The sequence below is a fragment of the Podarcis melisellensis genome (assembly GCF_964234715.1).
Source record: "Podarcis melisellensis genome assembly, chromosome: 11".
Classification (NCBI taxonomy): domain Eukaryota; kingdom Metazoa; phylum Chordata; class Lepidosauria; order Squamata; family Lacertidae; genus Podarcis; species Podarcis melisellensis.
Window position 1 is genome coordinate 41498252 of NC_138543.1, and position 13467 is coordinate 41511718.

Consider the following 13467-nt stretch of genomic DNA (forward strand, 5'->3'; position numbering starts at 1 on the left):
TCACAGTCCTGCAGCTGTAGTCCATGTTTGGAAGTGAGCTTTGCATGCACAAACATGTAATGCCCTCAGGGGCTTACTGTAATATAGGAAGGAAGACACAACATGCACACAAATTGAGAACTGCTGCGTGCATGCATACATTTTCCATAAAGAGAAAAGAAAATTCCTGAATGAGAGGGGCTCTAGTTGAGCTGTTAAACTAAATTAATATCCAGACATGACTCTTCAGAGTATTAAATTAATGAGATAATTTTCTCAATGTAGCCTTTGCTTCTGCCACAGTAGAAAGTAGTAACTTACAAAATATTGTCCCACAATTAAAAACTCCTGTTACCTTCAGAGTAGAGGAACAAACCATACTTCCTAGTTTGTTGCCTATAATTGAATGTGCTGTGCCTCGTTAACACCCAGAATTCACCTAGATGCCACAGTTATCTGCTGTTCTTGTTTTGCCTAGGGCTGTATTCTGCTTGTTGCTTTCAGAAAACACCATGAATTAAAAGGCAACAAAAATTTAAAATGTTACAGTAGTCCTTTTATCAACTAGTTTTCAAGGATTCCTTTTGTCCTTCCCCCTGACACCGACACTTAAAGTACTATAAGCTAGGAGAAAATAATTGCCCAAATGATGGGTTCTAGTGAGTGAGGTGTCACAACTGGAATGCTGACAATTTCAACTTGGTATCATGATATAGCCGATGTGTCCCAATTTCTCTTCAGTTTTTACTACTGTGTGTGTGTGTTTTGAGACCATGCCTTCCCTTCCCCTCAGCTTTTCTATTCAATTCAATAATATCTTGTGATTGAGATTAATAACAGTTAGGTACAAGTTTACTTGCATTCTAGGTTCCAGTGCTGGTGGTGGGTCGCTTTGGGGTAAGGTGAATTTGAAACCTATAAGAATACTAGGCTGGATAAATGGGACTCCACTAACTGGATGCTCCGGCAGGAATAGTCCCATACCCCCCCACCCAAATCTGCTCTGGAGGTTTGTTGGATCATCTGAGAAAGTGTGGAAGTTGGTACAGAGTACAGCAGAGGGAAGTGGGGTATTGCTGAAAATTGCTTCCTCTTCCTTCCTACTAGTGAGTCCAATAAGCAGTCTGAGAGGCTCTGCTGGATTGGAGTTTTATTTACACATGGAAAATGCCCTTCATTGACAGAGGGAGAAATATGAATACAACCCATTATCTTTGCCACAGAATTTTGACTAATGGAACAAATGTTGGCTAAAGTACTCTGATTTTACTTAATTGATATCAACTGAAGCAATATAACTCAGATAAGCAGCAATGCAAATGAGAATATTTAGACTGCAAAGTAGTGTTCCTGGAAAGGAACGATACAAAGCTAGGCTAAACAATGGAAGCTCTGTAGACTCTTGTTCCGGCTGTGTTTTAATTTAGAGTTGCTACTTAGCCTGAGAATGGATGCTGGAATTATTATATTATGTTAGAATGTTGGACTAGTTCAAATCCATCTTCAGCCCTTGTTCTCACTGTGACCATGACTGTGACCATAAGTATATCTCAGCCTGAGCAACCTTGACAGGATTGTCGTGAAGACAAAATCAGAGTGGGTAGATAAGGCAAAGGGGAGAACAAGGTATACTATCCTGAACATTCTTGGGGGAAGGGTAGAATGAACATGTTATTCATAAATAAAATAATGCAGACATTAAATATGTTAATAGCATATTCATACATTTCCGAAGCATCAATGAGGACAGAGATGAAGGTGGGAAATTGAGGAAATGGTGTTTGTGTTACTAACTGGGGAAAAAGATGCTTGGCACTATCCAGCATGGTTAAACAAATTTAAAACCCTTGAAATAAATAGGTTTAAATGTGCCTAACATGTATGCACAACAATTCAAAGAGGGCATGGATTCTGATTTCATTAATGCAATCAGTTGTGAAGAACACATTCCACACTGACCTTCTAATTTCTTCTTTTTTAAACCCTGCTTATGTGAATTGGCCATTAGGGAGGTGTCCTAAGGAACATCTACTGCAAATGAAATCTCCTTACAACACAGACATTATGAATATATCATATGCATCCAGTGTCATAGATGAGAGGAAGTTGAACAACTTGACTTGCAGCATTCTTAGCTTGACGTACAGTTGCTTAATCTGTTTTCTTTTTTTACAACATGTTGAAAATGTGTATAGGAGGCAAACTTGATGCATAAATAAATACTTTCAAATACTTTCATCAAGTGATTTGAATTTATACACTTCGTTAGGCATTTAACTACTGGAAGCAGATTTTTTGTCTCATTGTTGTTGTCTCAGATTTGCTCTCAGAGAAAACCCAGATGCCTAGATCAGGTTCAGTGTCCTGACTCCAAGGAACATTCTACAAATATTGTGCTGGCATCCATCCACCAGGGGTGAAGTGAAACCACTGGATAATCACAGCACCTGTTGTGACTGAAAAGTTTAGTAACTCATAACTGCTGTCTCCTGAATTGTTTTTGTTGCATTAGCAGCACCAAAGAGACCTTTCTGGGATGCAAGCCTGGGTAGTATGTACAGAGGTCCTGGGCTGCCCAGATGACAAGACCTCAATGATGTGGCACCAGCTAGGCTGCAGGAGTTGCCAGAAGGAAGTGTATAAGACAATATTCAACCATCTTAGGACTTCACTCTGGATTTTACTGGTATTCACTGTTGAATAGTGGGTAGACATAGCAGACGACACAGAGATTCTTCAAAACATCTCTTTATTTGTAAGCTGGAACAGAACTGAACCACAAACAGCTCAGCCGGCCTGCTTTTGTAGGCAGCCGGCTGTCAACATTGTAGCAACAACAACCCAGGGTTTCCCGTCTAAAATAACTGACGTGGACCTGAGTGAAAACTACATACACAATACTCCTGGTGGCCAGGGTGAGAACTTCAATACATAACACTCACCATGAAGTTGTTACAGTAAGTGCCACACTTTTTAATCAAAAAAGAGAGAGGTGCTGGGACTGTGTACTTTTGAGTACTCCCTGGAAAAAAGTACTAGGTTTATTCCTTAGCCTTTTCCTTTCCTGAAGATGTCCTGCAAGACAGCAGGTACAGATTTTTCTTCTGTGTTTACTCTCAAAGCCTTTCTCACAAATGAATATAGCCGCAAGGTAGTGAGGTTTAGGAACAGAATTTCTAATGTCCTGCATTTCTAATGTTTCTTCATAATATTGTTACATGCCACCCCAATCTCCATGAGGATCACAGCTGTATCTGCATTTCCAATTTCTCAGTTGAAATGGTAAACTTAAGGGTCACCAATCAAATGACCTGCTAATGATGAAGCCTGAACCAACAATTTAGAAATTCAAGGGACTAAAACTTTCCCCCAGTTTGTTGAGCAATAACAGAGTTTGATTAACTTGGCCGAGTGTGCAGACCGACTGCCCCTGGTAACTACAGCAAACAATGCAGTAATACTAGCAACTTGCACTTACTCTCTCTTAAAACACCGAGGTTCATTTGTATGAGCTGTTCTTCAATGCTAGAATTAATAATTATTCACTTGCTATGGCAGAGTATAAAATCTGAGCCTCTCATATATTTTGGCCTCTATTTATTGAACCCTGTTTTGTTTTTTACATTTCCTGCTGTTATTCTGTTATTAAAGCCAAACAATCACTCCAGGAAATGTGGACAGGGAGGAGGGTAGTTTGAAATGAAAATGCTTTCCAGCTTCCTTTTTTCCACTTTTCTGTTCCTTCCGCCATACCCTCCCTCAGATAAAAGGGGGGTGTACAAAGCCAGGAAAGTTATGTGGAGATCCTTGTGTGGATGGGATCTGTTTGATTTAGTTTGAGGCAGCATCACCAGAGCTTATCTCCCAAACATGTATTTTAAGACTAATGCTCAGCCCTGGAACATGATGATGATATGAGGCATGTATAAAATACTAATAGGTACTCCAAACCTGCCCCACACATGAAATTAAAGAGTTTCTAAAGCAGTTAAGTGATTTTAGTGCCAATTTTGGCTCTAGTACCTTTCAGAAACTGAGCATTAATTCTGAGGAGAAAAGGAGAGGTTAAGGCAGAGGGCCTTCTTGGTAGTGGCGTCCTCCCTGTGGAACGTCCTCCCTTCAGATGTCAAGGAGTTAAAAGAATTGCACAACTTTTAGAAGACATCTGAAGGCAGCCCTGTATTGGGAGGGTTTCTAATGCTTGATGTTTTTATGATATTTTTAGATATGCTGTAAATCTGTCCAGAGCGGCTGGGGAAACCCAGCCAGATGAGTGGAGTACAGTGGTACCTCAGTTTACGAACTTAATCTGTTCTGGAAGTCCGTTCTTAAACCAAATCCGTTCTTAAACCGAGGCACCCTAATGAGGCCTCCCGCTGCCGGTGCCCTTCCACCGTTCGGCTTCCGTTCATAGACCAAGGTAAAGTTTGCAAACCGGGACACTACTTCCAGTTTTGCGGAGTTTGTAAACCGAATAGTTCGTTAACAGGACTGTTCGTAAAGCGAGGTACCACTGTATACATAATAATAATGTTGTTGTTATCTTCCTGTATTTCCCCTGGTACCATGACATATTCCATTTTATGGAAATTCTTCCTTTACTATTCTTGCCTGTTAGAACACATTAAAACACACGTGTAAAGCTTTCTTTAATACTTTGCTGCTCTCAAGTATCCTAACTAATTGCTGTGGCAAGCCTGTCCAAGTTACTTCTGTAAACAACAGCTGTGGTTCAAGTGCAGTACTATGTCTTCTTGGTAGCCACACCACACCTAATATTGTGGGACTGTCTGAAGAAGGGCCTCAGCTGTAGTTCTTAGCGTATGGGCAGGCACATCTGAAGACAGTCAGTCCTCAAATTATACTACAGTACATAATTTTACACTTCTGATAATTGTTTGTTTCTTTGTGCATACACAGATTTGTAGTTGATACATGCCTTGGATGTATAAGGTTCCAGGTGTATTCTCTGGCACCTTTAGTTAAGGAGCCTGGCCAGCAGGACTGGGAAAGATCCCCACTGGAAACCCTGGAAAATGAACAATACTTGATTTTATGGACAAGTTAACAATATAAGGCAGTCTCATCTATATGAAGGGAGCCCTTCCCTGCACTTTTACAGGCCAAGTGCACATTTTAAAAAGGCAATAATGTAGAATTGCTTAACTCTGGGTGTGTGTTTTAAACAATTATGTACTTTTTGTGCTGCTATTCATGTACATTGCTGCTTTAAAAACATTGCACACTGAATAGCACTTAAAAAACAACAACAACCCACCACCACCAAGCATAATACTGACTATGCAGCAAAGGGCCAACCATGTATTCTTCCACATACCACTAAATGCAGTGTTAAAATACTCAAATTAGCAGCTGCAAATTAAGGACCTACAGAACTTGAGGCAAGCAATTAACGTCTGTGCCTATCTAATTGCTGCTGATCTTAGCAAGAGAGACCCTACTTATGCATTATGTAATTGATGGTGGAAAGTATTGTCTCCAGCCTACTTAGCAAGACTTCACTGAGAAGATGATTAAGCAGGCAGAGGGTTGCCTATTGTGACCTTGGGGCTTCTTCAGTGCCACCAGCCCTGGGCTTCTGCAAGGAGTGCTCCCCACATGAATTGTAATCCATAGCCCAGCCTTCATTTTTCAAAGAGTAACCTTCTAATGTTAGTAGAACTTGTGACATGAGACAAAATGCAGGTACTATGCAATAAATAATACAATTTTTCTTAAGGCTTTTTTTTTTTGGCGAGAAACTTTCAGAGTTTAGGAAAAGCAGATCTCACCAATTAGACCAATGAGAAGGCAAGAGTGAAACATCCAATGTGTTTTGTTTTTAAGCCTTTTCTGCTGGTCTTCCCTGGTGGAGAAGTAGAGAACAAGGTTACAATATCAATACCAGTTGCTGGGAATTGCAGATGGGCAGAGTGTTGTTGCGCTTAGGTTCACCTGGTTGGCCACTGTGAGAACAAGATGGGATTTGCTGCCAAGGAGTGTGGTGGAGTCTCCTTCTTTGGAGGTCTTTAAGCAGAGGCTTGACAACCATATGTCAGGAGTGCTCTGATGGTGTTTCCTGCTTGGCAGGAAGTTGGACTCGATGGCCCTTGTGGTCTCTTCCAACTCTATGATTCTATGACTAAATGGGCTATCCAGATCATATTCACATGTACGGAGAATAGGTAAGGTTCCATTCGCAGAGAGAGCAATACTTTATACAAAATGTATTGGTGTAAAAAAGTTACAAGAAAGACAGTTTGGATCTGCTGCAGGGATCTGCTGCCACAAGCAGGGGATTGATGACGAAAGAGTGATGAGTGCTTTTGATAGGTAATGTAATTTTGGGAGGACCCCAACAGCAGCACAGCAGGAGATTTGAGATGCAGCTTTCAGTTTTCTTGTATGTAACCCAACTGCCTTGCTTCCAATTCATCACTGTGTCGCTGTCTTTCAGCAGCTCTGGTTCCTGCCCCACCCCAAGCTGCTAAATCCCTGCGCATCTTGTGGTGGGGTGGAGAGAAGTGACAAGAAGTCAGTCTATATCACCCTCCAATGTAGTCTCTTTCAAAACAGACAAAGAAAAAAAGGGGAGAAAATACTGCTTATGATGCCGGTTAACTAGCGCAGGAATAGGATGCAGAATGTAAAACGGGTCTTCCACTTGCTATTTACTCTCCTGGTCCTCCATGCAGTGCACTGCCTAAGCATATATATATATATATATATATATATATATAGCCGTATCCCATGCACGTTCATTTCAGTGGAGCGTATTTTGGAGTAAACATGCATACGACTGGCCTCCCTCCCTCCTGTAGTCTATCATGCCTTCCTTTTCGACCAGCTTATCTCACAGCATCTTCCATCCCTTTCTAAGTTCCTCTTCCATGCCCCTCTTCCTGTTCTAAACTACTCGTGGTGTTGCAAAGTCTGTGCCAGGGATCAGGAACCTGTGGACCTCGAGATGCTGCTGGACTACAATTCCCATCAACCCTGACCACTTGCCATGTTGGCTGGGACTGATGACATCTGGGTCACAGGTTCCCCATTCCTGGTCTGTACCGGCCCAGCTTTGAAAGCTGCATCCTCCCCGACCCACTTTCCTCGCCGCTCCTATTGCATTTCAGCCCTCCCATTCATTCCTCCCCTCTGCCCTCCTGCCGCTTTTCTCGTGCCTTCCTCCCGTCGACTCCCCTTCGTCCTTTGATGCACAGCTTGCCCCCTTCGACCGCCTCCCTCCCTCCCTTGCTCCCGCCTCCCGATCTCCCCCTTCAAGTTCCCCCGCTTCTGCTATCTGCCTTGAGTTCCCCCACGCCCCAACCAAGTAGGGAGCCTGGGAAAGCATGTGTGTCCCTTTAAGAGCCTTCTTTCTTCGTCTCACGTGTATGATCAGCTGACAGTGACGCTACAGGGGGAAACTCTCCCTGTTCCTGAAACATCGGGCGCTGCAGCGGGTTGCACGGGCGCCTGGTTGGGCTGGGCTCGTGTTTTGCTTCTCAGGCGTCTGCTGGGTCTGGCTGCAAAAGCAGCGCTGCTACCGTTGCCGAGTGCTTGCTCGCTGAGACTGAGCGAAGAGGGAAGCGTGCCGGGTTCTCGCGGGCAGAGACGGTGCAGGGCGAGCAGCGGTGCATTGGCAGCCTCGGAGATCCAGTCCTTGCCCGTCCAGTTACTGAGACCGCTGACCGAGATCTCCCTGATTCCCGCCCCCCGGGAAGCTTCCTCACAGCGACGGCAACTCCATACCGTAGTCCCTGAGATTTTTCCTTCCTTAGGAGCCGCTGAGACGACAGCCACTTCTTATCAGTCTCCAGACGTTTTCACCCACCTTGAGACTGCTTGATAAGAAGCAGGCTACTCTGTGACCTATTAAACGCCTAATCCCAGTTGTTACCCTGGTTCATGGATTATCTGGTAGGTACTTGACTTAAACTGAATGAAATCGCCCTTCCCAATACATTTCTAGTTTGTTTCCAATTCTGCACGTTCCTACGTCTTGATATCTGTATGCTTTTTCATTTTAAATAATAGTTCATGGTGACAGCACATGATAAAAGGTCTCTTGGATTTAACAGAGAATTGTTTGTGCTTTTTGAATAAGTGAAACTTAGTTGTTCTGTGAAGGTCCTTTTAGCATCAGTTTCACAAACAAACCTGAGTTTCTCTCTCTATTGTTGACAGGGTAGGGTGATGGGAAGAGGCTTTCCCTATTGTGTCTTGTGAGCTCTCGATTAGGAAATTGCATTCCTCATGCTCCAGGGTTTTTTATCAGACTTAAAACTATTAAAGGCCAGTGAGCAAGAGTGGTTTTCCTAAAGAGGACTATAATCCCACTCATTTGGTTATTAGACTTCTAAACGCCTGACCTTGGTCACTAGTTTTCCTCCTAAATGTATAAACAGAGGGAACGCTTGAATGCATCAAACTGAAAATGGGCATTTGTAGTTCTTTACCTGACTAGTTTGGTATTCAGCAGTAACACTTAGCAGTCTTTAATGACTGTTGCCCTTATTTGTACAAAAAGAGATTTTATCTTGGGTGTTTGCTCCAAGGTTGAATGACTTTTCAGGTTCATGAAAACACTGGCAACTACAAATCCGAATTGCGGTTACATATGAAATAAGAACTTTACAGTAACGTGTTTGCTTGGATGATTTTTCAAATCTAAAGTAAAACAAAACAAAGTTTAGCTAACTGGTAGTAAACAAACACACATGGTTTGGTGTGCTTATGTGTTGATATACTTTCTGTTGCTGGATATATGACTGGAGTATAAAGAAGCAGTGATGTTTTTCTGTGCTTTTCAAACAACTCACTTTGCATTTCAGAATACATCTTGCCACTTAATGGTTAACACTTGCTTGCAAGTAATTGAAGTAAATTATAAGCTATTTAGTCATAAAGTGTTAGTGTTCTGATATGCTGCTGCATGGAAGAGGTGTGAGTTGCTATATCTCCTTGGTTTCAGATTCTTATAAAGTAGTTGAGAAGTAAAGGAATATATGAAGAGATGCCAACTTATGTGACCAACATCTGTGCAGACTGCACCTGTGAAACTTATAGTATAGTTTCTTGAAATTTCACTGCTTGAGTTCTCAAATTATCAAAACCTCATAGGAAAGGCCTGTGTGAATAAATTGGCCCATAAATTCTATGTGTAAGATTGGTTTAATTATCCTAACAGGAGTTAGAATTTTTTTTTACTTTTTGATATTTTGAGGTGGAATGTGCTTCCGTTTGTGAGACCAAATTTTTTTTTTGGGGTGGGTGGGGGCCTGCTTTAAATAAGAGTTACCTTTTAAGGCTAACAAATTTAGTATGGCGTAAGCTTTTGTGGACAACAGTCCATTTCACCAGAAGTGTTACGCTGAGTTACAGGTATATAGTAACATATTTGAGAGGAGGGGCAGAATTGTAATTGTGAGCTCAGAAGGAAATGAGATGTAGAAAGTGCAGATACAGCGATAATTATGTAATTAACAAAACTGTATTTGGTGAATAATATCCTGGTATTTGTATACCAATTAACACATGTAGTATGCTAATAAAAGTACAACTACTTTGTCCCAATTCAATTCACAGGAGATGGAATCCACCCAAGAGTTTGCAAAGAACTTAAATGTGAAATTGACCTTCTCACAAAAATATGTAACTTGTCTCTTACATCAGCCTCCATACCTGAGGATCAGAAAACAGCCAATGCAACACCAATTTTTTTTGAAAGGGAACCAGGGAGGTTCCTGGAAATTACAGGCCAGTTAACATCTGTCCCATTAAAACTGGTGGAAAGTATTTATAAAGATAAAATAACCAAGCATATAGAAGAGTTAAGCCTTACTGAAGCAGAACTAGCATTGCTTCTGCAAGGGAAAATCCTATCTCATGAACCTATTCAAGTTCTTTGACAGTGTCAAGAAGCATTTAGATAGAGGTTGACATAGTGTATTTTCAAAAAGCTTTCATCTTGTTCATAAACAATCTAGAGTTAGAAGTGAGCAGTGAAATTGTTCAGAGTAGTTAAAACAAAAGGAGACCACAAAGATTTCCAAAAGGACCTCTCCAAACTGAGTAGTGAAGGACTAGAAATGAGACCAGGGGTCCTTCACTGCCAGTTCAGACCCCGGCATAAGCAGATAGGTGAAATTAATGGCCCCTCCTCCCACGTGCATCTCTTTACACTTGTTTACATTGAACTGCATTTGCCATTCAGGACAGATAGACGAAAGTACTTCTTCATACAACACATAAACTATGGTGCTTGTTCCTACAGAAGCCAGTGATGATCCCCAACCTAGATAGCTTTAAAAGAGGATTAGGCAAATTCATGGAGGAGAGGGTTGTCAAAGGTTACTAGCCATGAGCTGTTAGCAGTAATGATTCTGAATACCAGTTGCTGAAAATCACATGAAGGGAGTGCCGTTTTGCTCAAATCTTCCTTGTAAGTTTCCCACGTGCATCTGGTTGATCACTGTGAGAACAGGATGCTGGGCTAGATGTGCTATCAGCCTGATCCAGGATCCTCCTCTTACGTACTTATTGTAATTTGGCACTTTCATGATCTCCTTGAAGTTTTTTGTTATGATGTTCTGTATTGTTACTAATCTACAACACATACTGGGCAATGGCAGTAACCTCTTGTAGGGCTTGCTTCCAGAGAGCTCACCAACCTAAAACAGTTATTCAGTAGTAATGGCAGTTGACAAAACAGAAATACAAACAAAGAAATTAGTCTCTATTTATTGGACAGGGTTGCCAACTGTGGCAACACTATTACAGGACATAACAATGTCATTTTACAACATTAGGGATTCATTAACCTGCTCGTCTTGCAGTATGAGGTATGCCACCCTCTGCCAGCAATGCTCTTCTTGGCAAACAAACCAGTCTCTGTACAAAGGAATAAACAGACAGAAATTTGTCATCAGAAAGACAATGTTAAGAAACCAGGGTGGGTCGGGGGTGGGGGAGACTTCGGCATCTGGAATACTCTGTAACTGACCTTAGAAGTACCAATCTTTGAACAAAGAAACTTCAAAGAGAAACTGGAATGTGAAACAGCTCATTCACAGTTCACCAGGAGTTTCAGTTCTATCAATTCTGGACTGAGCTTCTCAAAGGTGTGTGTTTTTTAAAAATTAATACTACATACTACATTTGTTGATTGGCTTACCAGTCATTGATCACCAATGACTGTTTTGTGAATGATCACAAAATTATCACTTTCAGTACTATCCCACATTTCATTTACCTCTAACCTCTCCTTCCTTCCTTCCTTCCTTCCTTCCTTCCTTCCTTCCTTCCTTCCTTCCTTCCTTCCTTTCTTTCTCACTCACACACTAAGACACACCAACCACACCTGTAACTTAGGATCTTAGTTCATGAAGTGAACTGTAGTCTGTGAAAGCTTATGTCATAATAAATTGGTTTGTGTTTAAGGTTCGGCAAGACTCTCTGTTGTTTAAAATGGGAGCAGTATTTGACCGAAATAGATTTCTATAGCTCTTTGGTTAGCCTACCTTACTGCATCTCCCTAAAATGAAAACAAAAACGAACAGTTTACTGCTGGAAAAAAAATAAAATGGTGAGGTCCGAGAGAGTTTGCAAATTATATTTATGTGTAAAGGATTCATTTGTCTCCAAAACATTTGTTGAACAGATTGTGTTCAGTCTTTATGCTGGGAAAGAAGATGTTTAACGAGATGGTATGTTTCTTTTTAAGAGCTTAGTTAATGGACCACTAGTAATGAACTTGAATGTTCCAAGAGCAAGCATGCTGCAGCTCCCTGGCAACCTGGAAATTTCTCAAGTGGTTTTCTGGAAACTTGTATCTAGATAAATCTGTCTCTCATATGTTTTTGAAGGAAACATTGAAATGCATGACTTCTGCAGAACTCTGTTGAACACTTAGTATATTTAATTGATTTTGAAATAGGCTCATGTATGTGGGAAATTTACAAAATGCTCTTAGCTGAGCTCAGACTGACCTATTTCTCAGCTTCTTGCCCTTCCCTTCTGCTGTCTTACTGCATGCAGCCTCACTGTTTGCTAATGGTGTGCGTTGTGAAAATATGACATACTTGCTTTTCTTTCTTTTAAAATGTTTTCAGCACCTGCTCTTGCTGTTCTTAAAATGTACCTGCATCAGTTATTTTTCTGCCATAACTCACACAAAGGATGGTACCCTATTATATTTATGATACCTTTTATGAAATGTGAGACTAGAATTTCAAATCCCTACTTTTTGACATGTCTAGTTGTTAGACTGCTTGATTTGCTATGTATGCAAGGAAAGACAGAATAATAGAGTTTGGAACTTTAATATGATTTCTTTTCCCACTTCTTGCCAAAAAAACAAACAAACCCTGACCTCTTAAACAAAACTAAAAACAGAACAATAATCATAACTGGTGCATGTACATATTTTTCTTAATGATACAGGTTTGCCATCTTTTTCAAAATGGCAGATTCAGCCCATTGCATGTTCAGCAGGCCGTGGCTTTGGTGGACCTAACTCCATAGAATCAGATTGCAATAATGCTAATGTTGGACGTATCTAGTGATGGATGACCAACACTTTTTAAATGTTGGTTGCCTAGGCCATGTAAATTGCCTCATTTTTGTTTTAAAAAGCTGTCTAGAAAGCTTCATGGATAAATCTGTGCTAGTAGTTGGGCTTCAAAATCAAGAAACTTATAATTGCATGAACGATTTACAGCTTCCAATATAAGTTTGTCTATAAAACTGTTTTTAGCCATGTTTGTATCTAGAATAATTTAGAGAAGTGGCTTTCAAATGGTCTCCGAAGGGAATCCGAGGTTCCCTTGGAAGCTGATCAAGTATTCTTCAGTAGGAATAACAGTAGTTGGTAACAGCAGCCAAGTATCCCTGAAACATTCCTTGCCTACTGCTGCCAATTTCTCCCTAAAATACTCAGTATTTGGGAAGTGTTGGATATGTTATAGCATATAATCTCAGCTGGCAGATGATGGTGAGGGCCAGTGTGTCACCCTGTGTGTCACAGGGTCCATCTACTTGTGATGGCAATGAAGTGATTTCTTCCCCAAATATTGCAGTTAGCTTTTGAAAGAAAACTCATATTGGGGTGTGTGTGTGTGGGGGGGGGATTTCACAAAGATTGTGACTGTAGAGCAGAGCTTTCCAAAGTGTGTGTCGTGATGTTAGTGTGTGGGCTGCAGTGTGTAGGTGTGTCATGCAAACGCTCCCCACACTCCTCCCTGGGCTGGAAAGGGGTTAGTCTAACCTCCAGTTTGCTAGTAAAACTGAATTACTGTGTCACAAAATGATGCATGTCTAAAAAGTGTGTCACCAACATGAAAAGTTTGGAAAGCTCTGCTGCAGAGGGTGAACTTTAGCATTCGTCTCCTGGATGCTGCAACCCAGATACTCCCCCACCACTGGACCTGGCTTTTAGTTGTTAAAAAGGACATGTTGTAAATGCTAATCATATTGTTAACACCAATTGGTAAT

The 13467-nt window shown here is 41.2% G+C and overlaps 1 protein-coding gene across 4 annotated transcripts in view; it reads left to right on the top strand.

Annotated features, from left to right (window-relative positions):
- The window catches only part of ARL15 (ARF like GTPase 15), a 184437-nt gene that overhangs the window by 26817 nt on the left and 144153 nt on the right, over positions 1–13467 (top strand). The window contains exon 1 of one of the 4 annotated variants that reach the window (XM_081930008.1): positions 7417–7893. The exons of 1 other annotated variant lie outside the window; for it this stretch is intronic. In XM_081930008.1, coding sequence (XP_081786134.1) covers positions 7882–7893 — 12 coding nt within the window. In that variant the 5' untranslated portion in view covers positions 7417–7881. Of the gene's footprint in view, positions 1–7416; positions 7894–13467 lie in introns of those variants that run through there. 2 more of the 4 variants (XM_081930010.1, XM_081930012.1) reach the window with 2 other exon arrangements.